Source organism: Carassius gibelio, chromosome B8 (assembly GCF_023724105.1).
Source record: "Carassius gibelio isolate Cgi1373 ecotype wild population from Czech Republic chromosome B8, carGib1.2-hapl.c, whole genome shotgun sequence".
Lineage (NCBI taxonomy): Eukaryota > Metazoa > Chordata > Actinopteri > Cypriniformes > Cyprinidae > Carassius > Carassius gibelio.
In genome coordinates, this window is record NC_068403.1 from 23,926,064 (window position 1) to 23,950,275 (window position 24,212).

Consider the following 24,212-nt stretch of genomic DNA (forward strand, 5'->3'; position numbering starts at 1 on the left):
TCCAGAATACGATTAACTGAATAGGTCAGTTACCCATCTACGAGACGTGGCGGCGGGGGAACCTGAGTAGGCGGATTAAGATGTGAATAAAACATGGGTTTAATTTTGGACACATAAAAGGCGGGATGTATCCTCCTGTATGCTGGAGGTAGTTTGAGGTGGACTGTCACCGGACTAATGATCTTGGTGATAGTAAACGGGCCGATAAAATTTGGGAGCTAATTTTTTAGAGACGGAACGCAGAGGAATATTGTTTGTAGAAAGCCACACTTTTTGACCCACGATGTAAACGGGAGGCTTTGACTGGTGGCGATCGGCCTTGGCCTTAGTGCGCTCCCTCACCCGGAGTAGAGTCTCGCAGGCTCTGGTCCAGGTGCGGTGGCACCTCTGGACAAATGCGAGAGCGGAGGGGACCGTGACTTCAGATTCCAGACTGGGAAAAACTGGTGGCTGGTAACCTAAGCTGCACTGAAACGGAGAGAGGCCCGTGGCTGAGAGTTGTTGGCTTCAGGAAGAAGGATTCTTGGAGACCAAACGTCGCAACGTCCTCTCTAAATCTTGGTTGGCTCACTCAGACTGCCCATTACTCTGGGGATGATAACCCGAAGACAGGCTAACTGACGCTCTGTTTTGGATATAAAATTTGGATATAAATTGGGATCCCTGTCAGAAACCACGTCTACCGGGAGGCCATGTAGCCGGAAGACGTGATCTAGGACAGTGACGGCTGTCTCCTTGGTGGTCGTTATTTTGGGCAAGGGAATGAAATGTGCCGCCTTCGAGAATCGGTCCACTACGGTCAAAACGACCATCATGCCATTAGAGGGCAGGAGGGCGGTAACAAAATCTAGTGCAATGTGGGACCAGGGTCTCAAAGGGACAGACAGCGGTTGAAGGAGCCCATCAGGAGGCCGGTTAGATGACTTACCACTGGCGCAAACTGAGCAAGCCATAACAAAATTGTGGACGTCACGAGCAGGGTTCTAATTTAACACCCGCCAACCCACCAAATGCGGGTTAAAATTCATTTTGGCGGGTGTTAATTAAAACTTACTAGCCAGTTTGGCTGGTGATGCATGACATGAGGCTCTGTTCTCGGTCATTTATCCCCCTGGCAGCACTTCCTACATTTCCCATGAACACTGTGCTGTAATGCTATGTGATGACGTTTCATATTCCCATTGGCTGCACGCAGTTTGCAGTGAAACCAGTGCGAAAAAACATGGAAAGGAATAGAGAGTCCATCATAAAACACAAGGAAGAAAAACTAATGGAGCCAGAGCATGGAGCATAGACTGAAAGAGGAGGGAGTTAGCTATTAAAGAAAAAAATTAAGATTAAACTAAATGCGGCCTTGATTGGGACAGATTTCTGGGGGCGAAAAGAGGAACGAGGCAGGGGATGAGGATATTACGGAGCCCCGCACATCACCTGTAGGAGAAAAAAAATAAATCCGTGTCGACGGTTTTGCAATCCGTCCCCTCAGTTTATAAAACGTACTCACAAATTCATAAACTGTTCCCTCGGTTAAACAAATCGTACCCACGGATTAACAAACCGTGCCCACGAAATTCCCAATCCGTGCGCTCAGATTTTGTAAACCGTACCCTCGGTTTTTGAATCCGTACCCACGAATTCATATTAATCCGTGCGCACGCTTTCGCAATCCGTTCCCTCGGATTTGTAAACTGAATCGCATATGTAGCTCCGCCCCCACTGGCAGATTCATTTCTGTTTATTAAACATTATTTTTCATAGTATCCAATGAGTCTTTGAGCATTTATTTTACATTAATCACCAATAGGATAAGACACAGCCGCCTGTGTTTTATGGCCAAAAAAATAAACGCTAAAAAGAAGAAAATAAGGGTAAAATGCAAAACAAAACAAATAATATGCCGGTTATGTTTTCATTCCTTTTCTCTCTAACTGAATGCAATGTTATTTTCGGCCTCATTATTTATTAATAACATTAACAGTGAAACATGCATCTAACTCCAGCAGGTGGGGTGGATGGAGCTTAGTATAATAAAATCACAAAAGTAAGTCTTCATGCATATTAAGAAAGAATTGTACACAAGCATTTACAAAACTGTCAAAGTTTATTTAAAAATAAAGCAATTCATGAATTATTTTCTTGTACTCATTTATTTAGCCTACAAATTTAAATTATAAAAATAACTTTATTTTTATCAATAATATATATTATTATACAGGTTATGCATAAGAATCTTTTATCCAAAACAGTTTACAACCGAGGAAAAAATTACTCCAGAGTTAGTCACAATGCCAGGTTTATTGTACAATAATAATCAAGTGCTATTATAAGATTATTCTTTTATTATTATTAAACCTATTCCACATAATAATATTCAATAGAACTGTGTGTTAACAGGAGCTTGCTGCATGAATCCGTGAGTACGGTTTACAGATCCGTGGGAACGGATTGCAAAAGCGTGGGCATGGATTATGAATTTGTGGGTACGGATTCAAAAACCGAGGGTACGGTTAACAAAATCTGTACGCACGGATTGGAAATTCGTGGGCACGATTTGTTAAACCGAGGGAACTGTAACAATTCATCACTAGACGGGGAATCCATTTTGCAGGCTTTATTGAATAGCTCGTGGTCGTACAGGCAGGGATCAGTACCAGCAAACACAATAGTAGAGATAACCAGAATCGTCGTCAAACACATGCAGAAGATCGGGGTAGCAAGCAATATTCAGAATCCAATAAACAATCCAAGGTCAAGAGGCAGGCAGCAATGGTTCAAGAGACGGTTGACAAACAGAACTGGTAAACAGGAAATCAAACACGGGAAATAACGCTTGGAAATGTCAGCCGGAGCAAAACAAGACTTCGCAGTGAGTGAGAGTGAGTGTGCTGCTTATATGTGTGTGTAAATGAGGTGCAGGTGTGGCAAGGAGATTGATTGAGGAATGATGTGCAGGTGTGGCAGGGTGATTGTGATGCAGAGACTAATGGGAAATGTAGTTAGGGTGTGGTGCAACAGATAAGAGGTGCTAGAGTCCGAGTGACATCTGGTTGTGAGTGTGGAATAGTCCTGATTGGAGTGCCCTCTACAAAAGTTCATGGGCACTCCATGTAATGATCGTGACAGGAACAGTTTATAAATTCGTGAGTACGGTTTATAAACTGAGGGGATGGATTGCACAACCGTCGCCATGGATTGATTTTTTTTTCTCCTACAGGTGACGTGCGGGGCTCCGTATGATATCGACAGAGAAACAAACAAAATAAAATGTAATGCCAAATGGCTGACGGGTCATGAATGGCTTGTGTTTGATCACAAGAATGTCGTAATGCTTTGTCAGGATTGCCGCATGTAAGTTACGCCAAAGAAAAAAAACAAAAGAAGCAATTTCGTGGTGGGAACTAATCATTTTAAATTTGAGTCAGTGTATATTTTGTTGTATGCATTGTCCTTTATGTGTGTTTTTCATGCCAACAATGTTAATAAAATGGTCAAATTCATTCAGTGGCACTCATCATTTGTTATTTTTACAGAAAAAAAATGGCTAGTGGAAATTCTGATTGGCTGGTAACTTTAGAGTAAAATCAAAACGACCGAAAAAAAAAGTGCCCACCGAGCCTGCCTGGATTTGAGTCTTTTGGCAGTTCTAATGTACTCTAAATTCTTATGATCAGTCCAAATAATGAAAGGTACACCTGAACCTTCCAACCAGTGATGCCACTCCTCTAAAGCAAATTTGACGGCCAACAATTCTCTGTTTCCAATGTCATAGTTGCGTTCAGCAGGAGATAAACGATAGGAGAAAAACGTGCAGGGATGCATCTTATTGTCCGAGACAGCACGTTGGGAAAGCACTGCTCATACCCCCACCACTGATGCGTCGACCTCCACCACAAACTGCCATGTGGGATCAGGGGCCACAAGGATGGAAGCGGCTCTTGAGGTTGGTAAATGCCGTTTCGGCTGCATCTGACCACCTGAATGGAGTACTGGGGGAGGTCAAGGCCGTCAGAGGTGAGGCTAGTTGGCTGAAATTGCGAATGAAACGTCGATAGAAATTGGCGAACCCCAGAAACTGCTGTAGGGCCTTAAGGGAGTCTGGAGATGGCCAATCTATCACAGCCTTAACTTTGTCAGGGTCCATACGTATTCCCTCGGACGAGACGATATACCCTAGGAAGGGAACAGGCTGTGCATGGAATACGCATTTCTCCGCCTTGACAAAGAGCCAATTCTCAAGTAATCTCTGGAGCACTCGTCTGACGTGTTGAACGTGTTCCTGGAGAGATAAAGAAAAAAATCAGTATGTCATCCAGGTAAACATATATAAACTGATCTACCATGTCTCTCAACACGTCATTCACGAGTGCTTGGAAAACCCCTGGCGAGCCCCAACGGCATTCACCAAGTATTCAAAGTGCCCTCTGGGGGTGTTAAAGGTGGTTTTCCATTCATCCCCCTTCCTGATGCGGACCAAATGATAAGCGTTACGTAAATCAAATTTTGTGAATACGGATGCTCCCTGTAACCTCTCAAAAGCTGAAGATATCAACGGCAAAGGATAGGTGTTCTTTATTGCTCTTGGTAGTCAATACAAGGTCCCAGAGAACCATCCTTCTTACCCACAAAAAAGAATCCTGCCCCCGCTGGAGAAGAGGAAGGACGGATGAACCCAGATGCCAAGGAATCAGAAATGTATTTCTCCATGGCCTCTCTGGAATAGAAAGAGTAAAGTTTGCCTTTAGGCGGAGACTTACCTTGCACTAAATCGATCGCACAGTCGTAGGGACGATGTGGAGGAAGAGAAGCAGCATGGGACTTACTGTACACCTCCTTCAGGTCCAAGTACTCTGCGGGCACGTTTGATAACACCATGTTCTCTTTCTGAAAGACAGAAACAGGCACAACAGGACAAGCAGAAACCAAACAAGACTCATGACAACTTTCACTCCACAATGTGACAGTGTTGGAACCCCAATCCACTCGTGGATTATATTTGATTAACCAGGGGTGACCTTAAACAATGGGAGCTACGGGGGAGTCCATGAGGTAAAAGGATATGGTTTCACTGTGGTTGCCTGAGGTGAGCAGAGTGATGGGTTCAGTGTAGTGGGTGACATGTGGCAGTTCCTGGCCACTGAGTGCGGTGACATGGATGGGATGAGACACATGAAGGACAGGAATGTTCAAGTGACGTGCAATGAGAGATTCAATGAAATTACCTTTGGCTCCAGAGTCCAGAAGGGTGTGACAGTCGTGAGTGTGATTCTCCCACCGCAGTTTCACTGGAAGGAGAGCCAATGATGTTATTGAGGACTTCCCGGCGGAGATCCCACCCTATAGTAGCGTCATCTTTACTACCAGGCTGGCTCTTTTACCGGGCAGGGTTAGATGCAAGGTTAATTAGGCCATTGTGCGTTGGGGGGAAGCTCGAGGAGGTAGATCTCTTTCTGAACACGGTAGGCCGGCCCATGCAGGAATCGATCCCACTGCGCCGCCTCGTTCCACTGGCACGAGGCCGCCAGGGTGCGGAACTGAATGGAATAGTCCGTGACCGAAGATCTTACTTGTCGCAGGTCTGAGATCTCATCGGAGTTGAGATGACAATTAACGGAGACGCCCACAAACTAATCAGTGCTGACGCGTAACACTCAGACTTCACCCACAAAGTGCAAAACCCAGAGATCATATTTATTAACCGTGACATATTTATTTTCGAAACCTGTGATACCTTTTTTGAGGATTCTTTGATCAATTAAAATATGAAAAGAACAGCATTTATTTAAAACAGAAATCTTTTGTAACAATATAAGTCTTTACTATCACTTTTTATCTATTTAACACATCCTTGCTGAATAAAAGAATTCATTACGTTCAAAAAAAGAAAGAAAACAATTTATTGACCCCAAACTTTTGAACGGTAGTGCATATTGTAACAAAAGATTTATATTTTGAATAAATGCTTTTATTTTTCCAAAAAATAAATAAAAAATGAAGCAGCACAACAGTTTCCAACACTAATAAAAGATTCTGAAGGATCATGTGACACTGAAAACTGGAATAATGATGCTGAAAATACAGCTCTGGTTTACAGGAATAAATTATATTTTAATATATTTTCAAATAGAAACTAATATTTTAAATTGCAATAATATTTCACAAAATTACAGTTTTTTAAATGTATTTTTGATCAAATGAATACAGCCTTGATGAGAATAAGAAACCTTGTTAAAAACATTAAAAACATAAAATATTATTATTAAATACTTGTTCTCATTTTCACATAGTCTTACAATGGTGGTGATGTGAACATTGAGTGAGTGTGTGTTCATGTATCTCACACCCCTCTTGAGATGTAGATGGTCTGTAGAACAGGATTTACTGCGGGACCATTTTTATTTTAGGATTTAAAACCATATCTAATATTCTTGCTGTCAGACTCCGAATCTGAGTTTCATAAACAAACTCAAGAATAAGACTTAAAGAGCTCAGACTCTGCAGGAATACACACATGCACAAAGAAATCAAACTGGCTTGAGTCCAGAAGCAGCGAGCACACTATTGAGTGTGTCACCATTACACTGAGGGCCAGACTACACTGGTTCCACTGTGACGCACTATAACTCAAGAACATGCTCGTGTGGATCTGCTACACTGATATCAGTGTCCGCTCCAGCATGTTATTACTCAAGTACAGGACCATCTGATGCTCCAGCATACAGAGGAACTCACCAAATGCTGCACCATATGGTCACACACACACACACACACACACACACACACACACACACACACACACACACACACACACACACACAGCGACACGTCTGACTGAAGCTGTGTGAAGGTCAGATGATCCAGAGCCGTGTTTCTGACTCACTGTGATTGATGGATCACACAGATGACTTGAGTTTTCTCAGGATGGAGAGTAATTAAAGGACCACAGATCATTAAAACACAATAGACCCTGACACACATGCAAGGACAAGCTTCCTCAGAGATGTGCACATTCTGATTTGTCATTTGAAATGCTCTTCTTAGTAGTGGACATGATTGAGATTGTTTAGTATATTGTTATCATATAGACGTGTAGCAGAAATTAAAGGGGGGAGAAATGCTATTTCATGCATACTGAGTTTTTTACACTGTTAAAGAGTTGGATTCCCATGCTAAACATGGACAAAGTTTCAAAAATTAAGTTGTACGTTTGAAGGAGTATTTTTGTTCTGTACTCTGTATTTTTACAGAGTTTTTTTGGAGTATGGCTCTGTGTGACGTTAGATGGAGCGGAATTTCCTTATATGGGTCCTGAGGGCACTTTTGCCGGAAGAGCGCGCGCTCCCGTAGAGCAGAGCAAGGAGGCTGAGCAGCACAGACAATCACTGATCAGAGCGAGAGCGTCGCGAAATGTCACAAAAGGAGTGTGTTTTTGGTTGCCAGGGCAAGACAACCCTGCACAGATTACAAAAAAAAAAAAAAAAAAAACAGCATTAAGGGACCAGTGGATGGAGTTTATTTTTACAGAGCATCAACAGAGTTGTGCAAGTGTTTGTGTTTGTTCCCTGCATTTCGAAGATGCTTGTTTTACAAACAAGGCCCAGTTTGACGCCGGATTTGCACATCGTTTATTTCTTAAGGATAATGCAGTCCCAACGAAAAAGGGTCACGATTGTGTGTTGGAACCGCAAGCAGTGAGTAAAACTGCTTCAAATATCTCTGTGTTGTTAACTTAGCTATCTGCGCGTAAGCACATCAAGTAAACAACATGCGATGTTGTCATCAAACTGCACTCTCCACATGTACAGCTTAAAAAAAAAAAAAAAAAAGAAAAAAAAGAGGACATAAAGTGGAACTTAGTCATTTTCCAAAACCGCTAAGCAAATGTATACAGTTTCAGTACATACCACATAGAGACGTCGTTGCTGATGCTGCTCTTGTTAAATTTCAGCCTCTGGATCTGATTCTGGATCATAAATATACGCTGAATCTGACTGTTAGCCATGGTTTGTTTTGGTTGGTTTTGTCCTCAAGGTAATGTCACAGCTTCCAAACGCTCTCAACGCAAAAGCCTACCGGCGCTCGTGATTCTTTAGCTCCGCCCACACGTCACGCCTCCAGCCGGTCGTGTTTTTCTGGGAAAAAAATCGGTACAGACTATCTTTCTCTCATGAATATAATAAAACGAAAGACTTTTTGGAGTTATGAAGGATGCAGTAATACTCTATAGGTACTCAAGATTAACAGGATATTGAGTGAAAAACGAGCATTTCACCCCCCCCCCCCTTTTTACTGATTATATACAGTAATTATAAAATAATGTACTTGTTTAAGATTAATTTTCCTGTTCTGCCTGTATGTTAGTGATGTTTCTTTCTTTTATAGAACATAAAAGGAGATATTTTGAAGAATGTAATCAAACAGTTGATGGCAGCCATTGGCTTTTAATGGGGGGGGGGGGGGGGGGTTGATCAGTGGAAGTCAATAGTGTTTAATTACCCATCGAAATATTTAATATTCAACATTATGTTCATCGTCATCATTCAATTTTATTCTGAACCTGATTTTTATCCTCACTTTAAACATCTAAATGTGTATATATATATATGTGTGTGTGTGTGTGTAGTTTAATTATTTACTATAAAATTGATTGTGCTTGTTTGAAATGTGAGCGGTCCCGTGTTGGTTAGGCTTTTAAAAAACATCTGCGTAAAGTGGTGCAGAGTTGACGTTCACCAAACACAGCACTGTGTCACACGGGTCAAAGTGTCATTACCATAGACAGTAAAAGAAAGGTCATTACCTTTACTGTCTATGGTCATTACACGTGAAACTCCGCCTTAAATTTACACTAGATATCATCATCGTAAAATCTGGATTTCTTCTGTAGCTCGATTGTATTTTGCAGTAGCCTATTTAGTAAGCTGTGTTTGAGGAATCTCTGCACCAGAGGAAGCGCTCTGGTAAGAGTCCAGTCATGAGTCTGTGTTTGTCTCGCCATGTGTTCGGAAGCGTGAGAATACCGCTGTCTGCTGGACATGTGTGTAAATACATGTGTGGGACTGATGTTCACAGTAACGTGGCGTGTCATCATCTTAGACAAAACATCCGAATGCGATAAAGTTAACAATTAGTACAGAATATCTCTAATCATAATCTGGAACCAATCCAAAATGATCCTAATGGGGATTTTTACTGTGTGTGTGTGTGTGTGTGTGTGTGTGTGTGTGTGTGCGTGTATATATATATATATATATATATATATATATATATATATATATATATTAGTTCAGAAGTCTCTGAATAGGTTCTTTTCATTGCCATTAAAGTGAAATGACAGAACACAAACATAGCAGCCTCAGAAAAATGCTCACTTTAGAAGGAAATTTTAAAAGGTTTTGGACTGGAACGGAACAATGGCATTTAAGCATTTGCTAACAAACCGATGCTAGTTTCTCATAAAAAAAACATTTGCTTATAGATGATTTGAATATGCTTTTCTCAAAGCAAATAGAGTTTGCATGTCAAAATTGACTTGCTGTAACCCTCTCTCATTTTGTCAGTGAGGATGGAGAGCTCTGGTGACCCCAGTGGTCCTCCACGGACGCCGCATGTAGGGGGAGCTAGAGGGCTGCCGATGGGCCGTCGTCTGCCTGCTTCAATCTCTCCGGGACGCCTCCCCACAATGCGCTCCAGAGACCTCACATTAGGAGGAGTCAAAAAGGTCACCATACATAGCTGAACATTACAGTCACGCTAGACATTTCAGATGCCTCATGCTGTAACTCAAAGTGACATCTTCTAATTTGTGCTGCAGAAAACCTTCACGCCCAATATTATTGGTCGAAAATCAAAAGAGGAGTGAGTGACAGACTCTTTTATAATTGGTGTCCATTTACAATCAATATAGAAATTCATCAATATATCGTCAGTAATTCATTGGATGGTGTTTTTTTACTTGGCTGCAGATTAAAGGCTGATGAAAGAACAAGACGGGATAAGAAGGATGTGGATCGAGGTCGGCATCGGGACGGCCGAGGGAGGGGCCGAGGTCGCCCAGGGGTCATCCAGTCTCATTCTATCTTTGAGCAGGGGCCTGCAGAGATGACGGCCAAGAGGAAAGGTAAAGCAGGTCATCAGGGGAGGATCTGAGAAATCCTTTGGCCAAGTACTGAGATTCGAGCCAGAGCATGTTATTTGTTACACTAAATGGCATTAAAGCAGTAATGATTGTTTTGTGCCTCACAGCACCTCTTAAATATAGTGAAATCACAGTAACACACACCTTTGAGAACAACTAGCATGCTGTGTTGTACAAGTGCTGTACAATTTATAAACATCATTAAATGATATCAAAAAGCAATAACAAATAGATAAAAACTCATTAGATACAAATAAAAGCATGCAAGATGAATCATAAACCGCTTTATAATCCCAATATTCTCAGGCAACACCATAGGCTAAAGAGAGTAAATGAGTGTACAACGTGGCTCGGTCACCCTTAGTCTTTAAACGGGACCGGGAACAGAAAGAAGCAATCAGTTACAAGAGCAGAGAGCTCTTGACACAGAGTATATTTTTAAGGAGATCAGCAGTATACTGAGGTGCTAGCCCATGCAGAGCTTTGTAAGCATACAGTAAAACCTTAAAATCGACTGTATTTAACTGGTAACCAATGCAAGGAAGTGAGAGCAGGAGTAATGTGCTCTCTGTTCCTTGTGATTGTCAGATGTCTAGATGCTGCGTTCTGGACCAACTGCAAATTATGTATAGTGGAATGAGATTGACCCATATACAGGTTCTGGTCATATAATTAGAATATCATCAAAAAGTTGATTTATTTCAATAATTCCATTCAAAAAGTGAAAACTTGTATATTATATTCATTCATTACACACAGACTGATATATTTCAAATGTTTATTTCTTTTAATTTTGATGATTATAACTGACAGCTAAGGAAAATCCCAAATTCAGTATCTCAGAAAATTTGAATATTGTGAAAAGGTTCAATATTGAAGACACCTGGTGCAACACTCTAATCAGTTTATTAACTCAAAACACCTGCAAAGGCCTTTAAATGGTCTCTCAGTCTAGTTCTGTAGGCTATACATTCATGGGGAAGACTGCAGACTTGACAGTTTGAAAAAGACGACCATTGACACTTTGCACAAGGAGGGCAAGACACAAAAGGTCATTGTAAAAGAGGCTGGCTGTTCACAGAGTTCTGTGTCCAAGCACATTAATAGAGAGGCGAAGGGAAGGAAAAGATGTGGTAGAAAAAATGTATACAAGCAATAGGGATAACCGCAGGGGCGTAGCAAGCTTTTCAAAAGTGCGGGGGATGGATGTGGTTTGTTTATAAACAATAAAAACAATGAATACAGTGGCAGAGGGGTACAAAATGCCGGGCTTAAAGTTCTCCGGCACTGTGCGGGATTTCCGGCTTGCAGCGTTTGGCTGGGGAAAAAAAATAATCCTACATTAAAAAAAAATAGAAAAGGGCAGTAAAAAAAAACACCCACATAAAGCGTTTTCTATAGTGGTATAAATAATGTAACAATTTACTGTTTTTAAACATTCAAATAATATACAATTTTCTTTCATAGTTTTTCAACAGGTATCCAAACAATGTCATCATTTATCACTTTTTTCTCCTCAACAGGTAACGTTACAATCACACACAACAGGTATCCACAAAAGTATTTAGCTAATCAACAAACAATATCCCAATAATAGCATTAGTCTAAAAAACCAAATATAATACCGAAAACACTCGACATGTCAACAAAACTATAACAGAACATCTTCCCAAAGCTTATTTAAAAACCTCGAAAGCATAAACACTCATTCAAAGTACCTGGAAAAGGGAGACGTAAATAACCATAACAATAAGTCCCCGCCTCCTCAGCACGAGCTGACCAATAACACTCCAAGAGAGGCAGAACAGCCAATCATCAGCCGGTCACACTCAAAGCCGGTGTCACGTACACCGAGAGGGAGGGGGGAAGAGGCAGCCGCAGCGAGCGAAGACACAGAGCGGCAAGAGAAACGGAGGAGCGACTGTAGTAAGGCATTTGTGCAAAACTGCGGAAAACGTGCGGGGGTTGAACCCTCTCACCGGGAAAAGTGTGGGTGTTAAAACACAGAGATATATGGGTGCAACGCCCCTGGATAACCGCACCCTGGAGAAGATTGTGAAACAAAACCCATTCAGAAATGTGGGGGAGATTCACAAAGAGTGGACTGCAGCTGGAGTCAGTGCTTCAAGAACCACTACACACAGACGTATGCAAGACATGGGTTTCAGCTGTCGCATTCCTTGTGTCAAGCCACTCTTGAACAACAGACAGTGTCTCTCAGACAAAAAGGACTGGACTGCTGCTGAGGGGTCCAAAGTTATGTTCTGATGAAAGTAAATTTTGCATTTCATTTGGAAATCAAGGTCCCAGAGTCTAGAGGAGGAGAGGAGAGGCACACAATCCACGTTGCTTGAGGTCCAGTGTAAAGTTTCCACACAGTCAGTGATGGTTTGCGGTGCCATGCCATCTGCTGGTGTTGGTCCACTATGTTTTCTGAGGTCCAGGGTCAACGCAGCCATATAACAGGAAGTTTTAGAGCACGTCATGCTTCCTGCTGCTGACCAACTTTATGGAGATGCAGATTTCATTTTCCAACAGGACTTGGCCCCAGAACACACTACCAAAACCAGTACCTGGTTTAAGGACCTTGGTATCCCTGTTCTTAATTGGCCAGCAAACTCGCCTGACCTTAACCCCATAGAATATATATGGGGTATTGGGAAGAGGAAGATGTGATATGCCAGACCCAAGAACGCAGAAGAGCTGAAGGCCACTAATCAGAGGAACCTGTGCTCTCATAACACCTGAGCAGTGCCACAGACTGATCGACTCCATGCCACGACGCATTGCTGCAGTAATTCAGGCAAAAGTATTGAGTGCTGTACATGTTCATACTTTTCTGTTGGCCAAGATTTCAAAAAAATCCTTTCTTTGTATTGGTCTTAAAGGGTTAGTTCACCCAAATATAAAAATTATCTCATTAATGACCCTCATGTCGTTCCAAACCCGTAAGACCTCTGTTCATCTTCGGAACACAGTTTAAGATATTTTAAGATAACGAACAATAAACTGACTCGTTCACGAGTCAAGAACCGGAAGCATTGGTTTTCGGATCACCAGTAGTTCTTTCGGACAGTTAGATTCAATAAACCGGTTGAATAATATGGTTCACCGGTTCTTTTGCGCTCGACGTAATGGCGTCATTGGCGATGATTGCCCTTGATTCAAGACTTCGGTTTACCCGCGCTCATAATATTAGCACAGAATCAGTTCAGAATCAGTCACCAAAAGAATCAGTTCGGTTCAGATGCTCTGTGTGTCGGTCTGCTCCACGCTGAATCACACATGCACAGTATCATCAGCTCCTCGGTTCTCGAATCAGACACGTCTGACAGAAACGGTTCTTCACTCGTGAACGAGTCAGTCTATTGTTCGTTATCTGGCTCGGCTCTGTGTTCATATTCAGTTCTCTCTTTGCAGCAATTCAGTCAGTGTACTGTTTGAGTACATGAATTACTCCAGGATATTAGTTTGTTTTAACTCAGAGGGAGTGTCAGCCACATTAAAAAAGTTAACAGCTTAAGTCATTTGTTGATTAGTGCGTATTGGAGACGCAAACCATTTAAAATGATTCAGTTCGATTTGGTGAACTGGTTCAAAAATATCAGGTTACATCGATTGATTTGTTCGCAAACCGGATTTCACACACTGCTTTGTTTTGAACTCTCCCACAACAGACACGGAAGAGAAGACAATGCTGAATAAACTCGTCGTTTTTGCTATTTTTGGACCAAAATATATTTTCGATGCTTCAAAATATTCTAACTGACCCTCTGATGTCACATGGACTACTTTGACGATGTTTTTCTTAGCTTTGTTTCAATGGAGGGACAGAAAGCTCTCGGACTAAATCTAAAATATCTTAAACTGTGTTCTGAAGATGAACGGAGGTCTGGAACGACATTTTAATATTTGGGTGAACTAACCCTTTAAGCTACTATAAAATTTTCTGAGATACTGAATTTGGGATTTTCCTTAGTTGTCAGTAATAATCATCAAAATTAAAAGAAAGAAACATTTGATAAACAATATAACAGTCTGTGTGTAATGAATGATTATAATATACAAGTTCCACTTTTTGAATGGAATTAGTGAAATAAATCAACTTTCTGAGGATATTCTAATTATATGACCAGCACCTGTATATTGAATTGCAGTAATAATGTAATAAATACATGGATCACTAATTCTAGGTCTTCCTTTGAGAGGAACTGTTTTAATTTGGCAATGGATCTGAGAGGAAAGAAGCTTCCTTTGATGACAGAATTGATCTGTTTGTCAAATGAATCAAAGACAACGCCTAGGTTCTTGACTCTGTTGTGCAGTGTTAAAGTCAGGGAACCTCTTTGGTTTACAATATTAGTGACACACAATGAAGATCCAGAAGAAATGGTCTCAGTTTTGTCTTCATTAAACTTTAGGACTAGTTTTCTGACAACTACATTTTAACTTCCTCTATCCTAATCTATCCTATCGTGGGATTTTGTAATATCACAAAATATATTACAGCATCATTTTGGCAATTATATCCAACTCAGACCGAAATGGTGACCGAGTATATATCTGTTTTACATGTAAATGCATAGATTCCATGAAAATAATAACAACGAATACACAAAACAGGTTGAAATAATGACTAAATTGCAGCATTGCTTTGCAATCCCTTAACCACACCGGGCACTTTGTGATTATAATTTAAACAAGATAAAGTAAATATATTTACTTTGTATACAATTTTTTTTTTCCTGCTAGTCTTGGTTGGACGTCTTTTCACAACCATGACTAGACGTGTAAAAGACGTCAGTGGATGTCTATTCATATCCTCTTTAAAACCTCTTAAAAACTACTTGGTGCACTTTAATTATTGCAGTATTAATCAAGGTGTAAGCACAGCTTTTGCATATTCCACAAGGATTTCACAGAGGGTCATGATGGACGTGTAATGCACGTGTAAAAGATGTCACCTATTGACGTCCTCTCATAACCGATTCACAACACTGGTAAATATTGAATTACACATAGCTAAAAGTCAAAGAAACAATTATACATGAAACCCCATAGAACGATAGACATGTACAAACCTATCTGAATGCATTTTTAGGAAATGTTCTGTTACATATTTCTACCGATTGATGCCGTCCTACCGCGACTATTTTTGGCCGGGCACACGACGTCGCCGTTGGACCAATGTTTGCTGGGTTGAGGCTGTTTACAGTCAAACAACTTGACATTCAGATCTTTTCAAATATCTGAGACACTAGACTCACTTTAAGTAACAGGTGTATGTACACTGCTGTTTAAAGGTTTGTGGTTGTTGGTACGTTTTTGTTTTTGAAAGAAGTCACTATTGCTCACCAAAACATTGGTAATGCATTTATTTCATTAATAGTACAGTAAAACATGATCCCTCAGAAATCATTCTTATATGCTGATTTGCTGCTGTTTAATGCATCCTTGCTAAATATAAAGTAAACATTTGAATGGTAGTCTGTATTTATTTACAATGGGTTTGAATGTTCATGGAAAAATAACTTTTTAAATAACTTTTTAAATTAATTAAATTAATTAGCATTTTCTGTTGTGACATGTCTTTTGTATCCGTGCTCTCTTAATGTGTTTTATTTGATTAGGTGTATATGATGATACCAGAGAAACCACAAACAGTGGCCCTTCACCCATCATCAACATCAAAAAGGAGAGAGAGACCGAAGAGGGGACCAAAGAAATCCTGCGCAAACTTGAGAAGGACAATGTGTGTTTAAAAAAACTGAAACTTGTTAACTTCTAATTAACTTATTAACTCAAAACTGTGCCCAAAAATCAAAAGGAAGAAATTACGAAAAGAAAAGAAGTCTTACTTAAGGTCCATTTACGTCTTTCCCATTGAGACACAATTTTTTATAATAATTAATCATATTGTTAAAATGAATTCTCATTAATGCACTGACAAAGTTTGATTCACATTACTTTAATACAATAAAATAAAGATTTATTCTTTAAATTGTAAACTATTATACAACATACAAGTTTATTGTACAACTTTTTCATGGATGATGTAAAAATAAAAAATAGTGAATTAATCAATAGAATCACCACGATTGGGAAGGTGCTTTAAACTGATGGCAATTATGTGGAAAAATTTGATTAAGTCATTATGCAAAGACATAATGGTCCTAACAGGCTTAATTATCTGGCAAAATATAATAATTTTTTCCCCTCTTTTTTTGCAGTTTGTTTTCATAGTGAAATATGTCCTTGACCATGCTTTTATGTTTTTTTTTCAACGAAAAATGATCCACTCTCAAGCCTTTGGTTCTGTGTGTGTAGTTTCTGGATGACCCTCACCTGAGAGGAGAAAGAGGAAGCTGTCCTGTGCAGCTGCCGCTGGCTGTGTCGGGATGGGTCTTCAAAGAGGAGTTTAGCGAGGAGACTCTCAAATCAAAAAAAGAGCACCTCAGACCCTGAACCGATGAGCACAGACAACACTGGAGCTGAAGTGAAGAGTAGGAGAAACTTCATCAAACATGCACAAACTAGCAAACATATTCAAGTGTGGTCACTTTTCAAGTTGCTCTGCCAAATTTCACTGGCCAATTTCATACTCAAGAGTTGGTCATATAAAAAAATTGAGAATTTAATTAAATTATAATAAAATAACTTTGGAAAGTCCTGAACCGAAGAAGGCGGAGCCTATATTCAGGCAGCCACCCTTGGCCAAACCTGATTTGCTGCCTGATTTACTGGAGGTGTGGAATCACTGCAAAGAGGAGGAGCTTCTCTTCATGCAGCTTCCTGACTGTCTGCCAGGCCAGCCGCCCACCAGTGACGTCCGGCCCACCAGAACAGAGGTGCAGTCGAGCGACGGACAGGCTGTGATGCAGAAGACCGAGACTCAGGTTGGCGCTGGCTAGGTTTAGATCACAGATTCATGTTAGTTTGCGCAAATACTCATGCATTTTTTGTTCTCGTGTGCATGTGTTTTTTTCAGGATGAATCTCAAGATGAGAACACCTGTTGTCTTAAGGATCTACAGGAGGGTTTGGTGGGAAAGATGCTTGTGAGGAAGTCAGGCAAAGTTCAGCTTATACTGGGTAACGTCACCCTGGATGTGGCCCTGGGAACCCCCTGCGCCTTCCTGCAGGTCAGTTACCCTCTTCAGTCCAGTGTGTCACCCTCAGACCATCCAAGAAATAGGTGAGTTTGTTTGTTTATGGGAACAGATTTGGAGAAATTTAACATCAGAGCACTTGCTGACCAATGGATCCTGTGCAGTGAATGGGTGCCGTCATCCATCGAAAAGATGCGTGTTTATAAGAAAGTTTAATCAACACATTTTTAAATGTCAAACTGTTGCTTCCAGCTAAAATACGAGTCCTTTATATTGCTTTCTCCAATGAAAAAGTCATCTTGTCTGAATCAGGAGAGAAATAGGCACAGATCAAACGACAAATACAAGTGAACTCAATCCAAAACAGTTCTAGAAGTTTTTGGATTTTGATGCGAGAGGACAACTTGGGATGGATCTTTCACTGGAGGAAGCGTTATAATGGATTATGGCCAGAAGCAACTTTTTAAAGTTAAAACGCCTAAATGGATTTGTTTCTCACAAAGCGTTTCGCTTCACATGGTGTTAAGTGATGGACTGGCGTTGTGTGGATTATTGTGATGTTTTCTCATTCTGACGGCACCCATTTACTGCAGAGGATCCACTGGTCAGCAAGTGATTTCATGATACTGTAAATTGTTCCCATGAACAAACAAATTCATCTTAGGCCTGAGGATGAGTAAATTTTCAGCAAATTCTCATTTTTGGTGAACTATTCCTTTAACCTGTTGGTGGGGAATCATCCACTGCTGGGATAAAGATGTTATAACAGCATTTGAAGATCCAAAGGCTAAATAATGTAATGAAATTGGTGACAAATGCTTTATAAGCACATGACCAAGCAGTAATCCTCATGGGACTTTCGGTTTTAATCTGTACTTGCAATTTATACACTATTTAGCTTCTTCATGTATGTCTCATACTTGCTCTTAGGTTTGTGTTACATCGTCTGTTGTTCTTTCTGTGTTTGTAGGAACTGGTCTCAGTGGATACAGAGGGCAGGAGGGGAGACATGTCTGTGCTGGGACACATTAAACACAAGTTGGTTTGTTCACCGGACTTCCAGGCTCTTCTGGGAAACTAGCCAGAAACGCCAATAATTAACTTCAGTGCTGTAAATCAATTTGAGGAAATGTTCCCATGCACCATCACAGATGGACAACTCGGAGAAGACATGCTGGAAAAAAAATGTTGCAAATGTTGTTACATTTAAACTAACCAGTTTTGTTCAAGTCAAATATATTAATGTATTTTTTTATTTTAATTTAATATGACTGAATCAACCTGGGTTTTTAAAGGTCCACTTTTTACATAGTACATGCATACATAGTCTGACTTCATTGTGTTACTAAACTTAATTTAATAAAACATTCATAGGGTTAAGGAGAATGAACACATAATGAATTATCAGCTAGCCTACTTAGATTATAACCACTAAAATAAAATAATAAAAACTGCTGTTACTTCATAAACTGTGATTTGAAGCATGATCAGAAAGAACTGCTCCTCGTGAAGGGACTATTGCTCAGTTTTGCTAATATGTCACCGTGACACTGTACTTCTGAACTACACGGCACTGGCTTTATAAAAGCTTTAAAAACAAGAAGCTGAAGTGACACTATGAGAAGTCATGGCAAATGTGACATTCACAAGCATCTTTCCTTTAGTGCAGATGACTGCTCTTTTGAACTTTCTGTTCATCAAATAATCCTTAAAAAAACGTATCATGGGTTTCGCAAAAATATGAAGCAGAACAACTGTTTTAAACATTGATAATAAATGAGAATGATAAAGAAATGTTTCTTGAGCAGCAAATCATCATATTAGAATGATGTCTGAAGGATCAAGCATCAAAGGAAAAAATTACATTGTAATTTACAATATCATTGTTTAAAAAAAAAAAAAAAAAAAAAAAAAAAAAAAAACATTACATTTGGAACAGGAGCTATTGTATATTTGTCATAGGTTACGTATTCTGAATAAATATGAAAATAATTGCACGCTCTTGCACTTCAAGGGAGCCACCAACTGTAATTCTTCACAACTAGTGAATTTCATATTTTATTGATTAGATATTTAGATATATGATGGGGTCATGAGAATGCACTGCATAGAATCCCACTGTGCAATCATGTATTTATTGACTTCTGCTGTGGGACTGTACAGTAAATAACTAGTCCACTCATTAAGAGTCCTATAAATAGTCGGCTCAATATTGTATTTTATGAATCACTAAATCTGAATGATTTTCTGCTGGGTTCAACTAATTGCATTTATATATTTAAACTGTAATGTATTTTTATTTGATTGCAAATACAAAAATAGACTAACTGCTCGATATCAGCTCACATATATAATTTTGTTAATAAATACTCATAGTAAAAAAAATTGTTTGCTAAAGTCTAATTTTTCATTATTAAACACTTTACTTTTATGTGGCTTTCCAACTAAAATTGTTTACACAAAACATGCAAGTTAAACCTCGATTACTTGATTTCTTGTTTTACTTTAATATATGCATTTTTTTGGTGCACGGTTGTTTTAAATAGTACAATAATTTGAATGATTTCCACTGTGTTGCTATGAAAGTTTGTTTGTGGAAAAGCCATATCGAATAATTGCATTTTCCACCCTCCTGAAGTCGACGAAATTCAGCCTGAGGTTCACTTGTGGATTATAAATTTATATAAAGCCTAGTCTAGATTGCTGATGTTCTAATATTTCACATTACACTTCGTGATAAACGCTGGCCGTGAGAACGCTTCGGAAAATACAAGTTCCTAAAATATTCAGGAACTTCTGGTCTCGTGTGTGGAGAATGCGGCTGCAGTTTTTTGCCAACTCACCCAACAACTCCGTATTTAACCAAACAAACTGGCATAAGCGGTATTTTACTACTGATGTAAACCTGTTTTCCTTCCTTCAAAAAGTACAAACCCCGCCCATCTGATGACTTCCTTCAGAACTTTCAGTTCAGATGCTATATGGAACATATTTTAAGTGAAGGAGCACTGGGTCGCAGAGGGTTTTCTGTGGACCGGTGTGTGTGTGTGGACAGAATGGGCTTCAGCGCGCTCCTGTGCGCGTGTGTTGTTGTTTTGTGCAGCGCAGCTCCGGTTAAACTCCCGCAGAGAAACGACAGACCGATCATCGGTAAACCTCTTACCCACACTGTTTGTATGGCAAGATGATGTGTGCACTAAAGTTTTTCGGCTCGCAAAATTAGATTTACTGAATTTATTCTTATCATGGTAATAAATAGGCTAACAACTAACCTTTAAGCGCACGTGACTCGAGCATAACTCTGTCTTTAGGGATTCTGACGCAAGAGGTTGACAATGAGTCAATGAGAAAGTTTGGAAAGACGTACATCCCTTCATCATATGTGAAGTACATTGAATCTGGGGGAGCTAGAGTTGTGCCGATTAGGTAAGTCTTGTGTGTTTGTTAGCATTAGGTTACGATTCGTGTTTAAAATTCGATTAATCGATTCAAGTAACACCAAAGTAGGCTTTTTCTTCATGGAAAAATAGTACACTCTACATAAAGATGCATAATATACTTATGTGTGAACTTAATTAATGCAATGTTTTAGGACACTTCATGTTAGGCTAGTTTATTGTATTATACTTTACATTTATATTAGGCTAAATACAGATAGTTGAACATAGTAAGAGTGCTTTTTGACCCACGTTAGGGATATTATTTAATAATTTCTTCTCTTTTTTTTCTTTGAAATGAATGTACAGCAAATGTAGGCTGCAAAGTTTTATCTCCATGTCAATCGAGTGATTTACAAACATAAGTCAATTAGTGTGAGTGAGTGATTCATTTGGCCCAAATGAACCGGGAAGGGGAACTGATTCAGAAGAGTCATATTAATAATAACATCAACCATACAGCAAATCCATATTCAAGAGGTGTAATTTCAACGATCACACTTTCTTTGTTACAGGCTAAACCAGAGTTTGGCAGAGCATGAACAGATCTTCAGGTCAATAAATGGGTAAGTTGGGTATGGGTATGTTGTCCATCTTTCTTTCAAAAGTCTATCATGGGGTGTTGACAAGTCCATCAAGTCCATGTCTGAATGTAACTTACAGAAACAAAAGCTGTGGTTCACATTAATGCAATAATATTTCACATACAAAGATCATTTTTGCATAAACTCCCTGTCTGCCCCTCAATCAGACTTCTTCTCATCGGAGGCGCTGTGGATCTGCAGACATCTGAGTTCGCTCACACCGCCGGGATTTACTTCAGACTGGCCCTGAAGGTGAGGGAGTTACAGTGAATCCTGAATAATTCATTGTTAATAAAATGATGGTATTTTTTTTATCATCAACGATGTTTATTGGAGCAGTTGGACTTTATCATGTGCCATTACTGTATCTATTTTAGGAACTAAACTGCTAGACGTTACCAATAGTCTTATCCAGAGTTGTTTTTGTGCCGTCTCAGGCGAATGATGAAGGTGATTACTTTCCCATCTGGGGAACATGCCTGGGATTTCAGCTGCTCACGGTGCTGGTGGCTGGAGAAAACCTGTTGAGTAAGACAACTGCAGAGAATGTGACTTATCCCCTCAACTTCACCGCAGGTACGTCATCCAACATGGTCCACTTTTTTATTTTTGCCGATTATATATTTTTTTATTATTGTGATCAATGGTGCCATGAAGAAACTTTAACATCCATGGAATCTTCACATTCCATAAAAGGTCCTTTTATAGTGGAAAAAAAATATTATTGTTAAAGGTAGATAATTAAAATTTTCTTTAAACTAAAGAAAAATATACATTATATACAAATACAAATATACATATACAAATATCAAAGTTTTGGGCTCAGTAATTGGTTCTTTTCTTAGACTGTTTTTCAGCAAGGATGTGATAAATTGATAAAAAAGGGACAGTAAACACTTATATGGTTAAAAAAAGATTTCTAATTTGTTTTATTCATTGATGTCTCCTGGAAAAGTATCACGTGTACCAAAGAAAATACTAAGCAGCACAAAACTTTTCAAAATTGTTGATAAATCATCATATTATTCTAGGGCTGCACAATTGACCCAATTTCTAATCGCGATTACAATTACAAAAGCCACAATTACATATAACAAAGTCTACTTATGTTATTCTGGATGCTTAAGATGCTTGTTTTCTTTCAAAATGTTATCTATGTTTTAGTGTAAGTTTAATAATATAATACCATGCATATTTGTACCTTTTTTAGAAGAAACCAATCAAATTTGACGTTTGAGACTTAATAATATAGAAAAGCAATAAAAGTGTTTCAGTTTGTGTTTTCAGCTGGTTTATTGTCATAGAAAAATATGGCATGCAGTTGCTTCAAACGAAGGTGTAAACATCATTCATTTAATCACAATGTTTCGATTACCAGAGGCTTCATCCAGTCGTATGTTTACCAACTTCCCATCTGACCTTCGTAAAGCATTGTCCCAGGAACCGCTAACTGGAAATTTCCACCATTATGGAGTGACCAAAGAGGTACATCTTTTATAAGCACACCATATTCATTTAAATACTTCTGATTAAAATAACAAGGAAGGAGAAATAGACCTTAGTCAGGGTAATGCCATAACCTCTAGGCTGTGAAGGATAGAAGTACAGCGCATTCAGATGACAAAAACAACATAAAACAGACTAGAAAGTTGTGTTTTAACAGCTGTATGTGTTCTAGGACCTTTATACAGCATGCACCACTGTAAAGACACTAAGCCTATCCCTCACATCCCTCCGTGTTAATTCAGTATGATGTCTAACCTGATTAAGGTCTATAAGGTCTTCCTCTTTTTCAGGCATTCATGGGAAATGAGAAATTAAGTGGCTTCTTTTCAGTGCTCTCCACAAACATAGCACAGAATGGCCTTGAGTTTGTATCTACCATGGAAGGTAACAAAACCAGACGTTTTTTATATTTAAAACAACCTATACAAGCACTCATACACAGTGTGGATGAAATATCATTGGCCTGCAGGCAGGAAGCACCCTTTCTATGGGGTACAGTGGCATCCGGAAGTGAACCGCTTTCAGTGGGACCCCCGTTACAACTTTCCTCATTCCAGCAATGCTGTGCGCGTGTCGTCCTTACTGGCTGAATTCTTCGTTAATGAGGGTAACTGCAGTCTCATACTTATTTATGTGTTTGCTTGTTCCTCATTTCTATGAATTGGGATGAAACAAATACATGTGTGTATTTCAGGAAGGAGAAGCTCCCACCGCTTCAGTGAAGCAGCAGAAGAGAGCGGCGCGCTCATATACAACTACAACCCTGTATATGTGGCGAATATCTCTGCATATGAACAGACTTATTTCTTCTGACAGGCACAATATAGGAGAACACTGAACAAAACAAAGAAAGAAAAGATGTACCCTCATCACAGACCTCATTTTAGGAATATTGTTTTTAGCTGAGAGACAATTCAAATAATCAGTGTTTTATTAAATGATTTTACATTTATTTTAACACTCATTAATTATGAAGATGGTTACATATTTGATTCCTTTCAAATAGAATCAATATTGTATTATGCATGTTTGTTGCTTTATGTGCCAGAAGAGGGCAGTATTTTCATGTTTATGACACAATCTATTGCTTTTCCCTCATGTTGTTTTGTAAAATATTCTATAATCTATAATATATATATATATATAAACAGTTTTATGTATATTTTACAGTATAACAGTATGCTATATTAAAGTACATACACAGTATATTAGTAATAATAATAATATATGTTAACTATATATATATATATATATATATATATATATATATATATATATATATATATATATATATATATATATATATATATAATTAGTATATATTATAATATGCAATTTAATAAATATTTCCCATCTACAAGCCATGTGTTATTACTGAATAATATAATTTTTTTTACTTGATTTTAAGTTTGCACTAAAACTTTTATTAATCACATTTAAAC

At 39.0% G+C, this 24,212-nt stretch overlaps 1 protein-coding gene and 1 pseudogene across 2 annotated transcripts; both read left to right on the forward strand.

Moving 5' to 3' along the window:
• Positions 1-8,821: 8,821 nt before the first annotated feature.
• LOC127963992 (DNA-directed RNA polymerase III subunit RPC4-like) lies at positions 8,822-18,623 on the forward strand (annotated as a pseudogene).
• Positions 18,624-20,033: 1,410 nt separating this feature from the next.
• Positions 20,034-23,968, forward strand: LOC127963771 (gamma-glutamyl hydrolase). 2 transcript variants are annotated; one of them, XM_052563848.1, is made up of 9 exons: positions 20,034-20,402; positions 20,558-20,669; positions 21,196-21,246; positions 21,432-21,516; positions 21,702-21,840; positions 22,643-22,749; positions 23,061-23,154; positions 23,240-23,377; positions 23,465-23,968. In XM_052563848.1, the coding sequence occupies exons 1-9, from the start codon at positions 20,225-20,227 to the stop codon at positions 23,581-23,583; spliced, it is 1,023 nt and encodes a 340-aa protein (XP_052419808.1). In that variant the 5' UTR covers positions 20,034-20,224; the 3' UTR covers positions 23,584-23,968. The 2 variants fall into 2 exon arrangements, with proteins under 2 accessions (XP_052419808.1, XP_052419809.1); XM_052563849.1 differs by having other exon boundaries at positions 20,045-20,393; positions 20,555-20,669.
• The last annotated feature ends 244 nt before the right edge of the window (positions 23,969-24,212 follow it).

Bases quoted from the DNA above. Each gene is read 5' to 3' on its own strand.
- LOC127963771 (XM_052563848.1), top strand. From the start codon at position 20,225: ATGGAACATATTTTAAGTGAAGGAGCACTGGGTCGCAGAGGGTTTTCT. The intron at 20,403-20,557 runs TTACCCACACTG...TGTCTTTAGGGA, and splicing joins ACCGATCATCGGTAAACCTC to TTCTGACGCAAGAGGTTGAC. The intron at 21,247-21,431 runs GTAAGTTGGGTA...CCCCTCAATCAG, and splicing joins ATCTTCAGGTCAATAAATGG to ACTTCTTCTCATCGGAGGCG.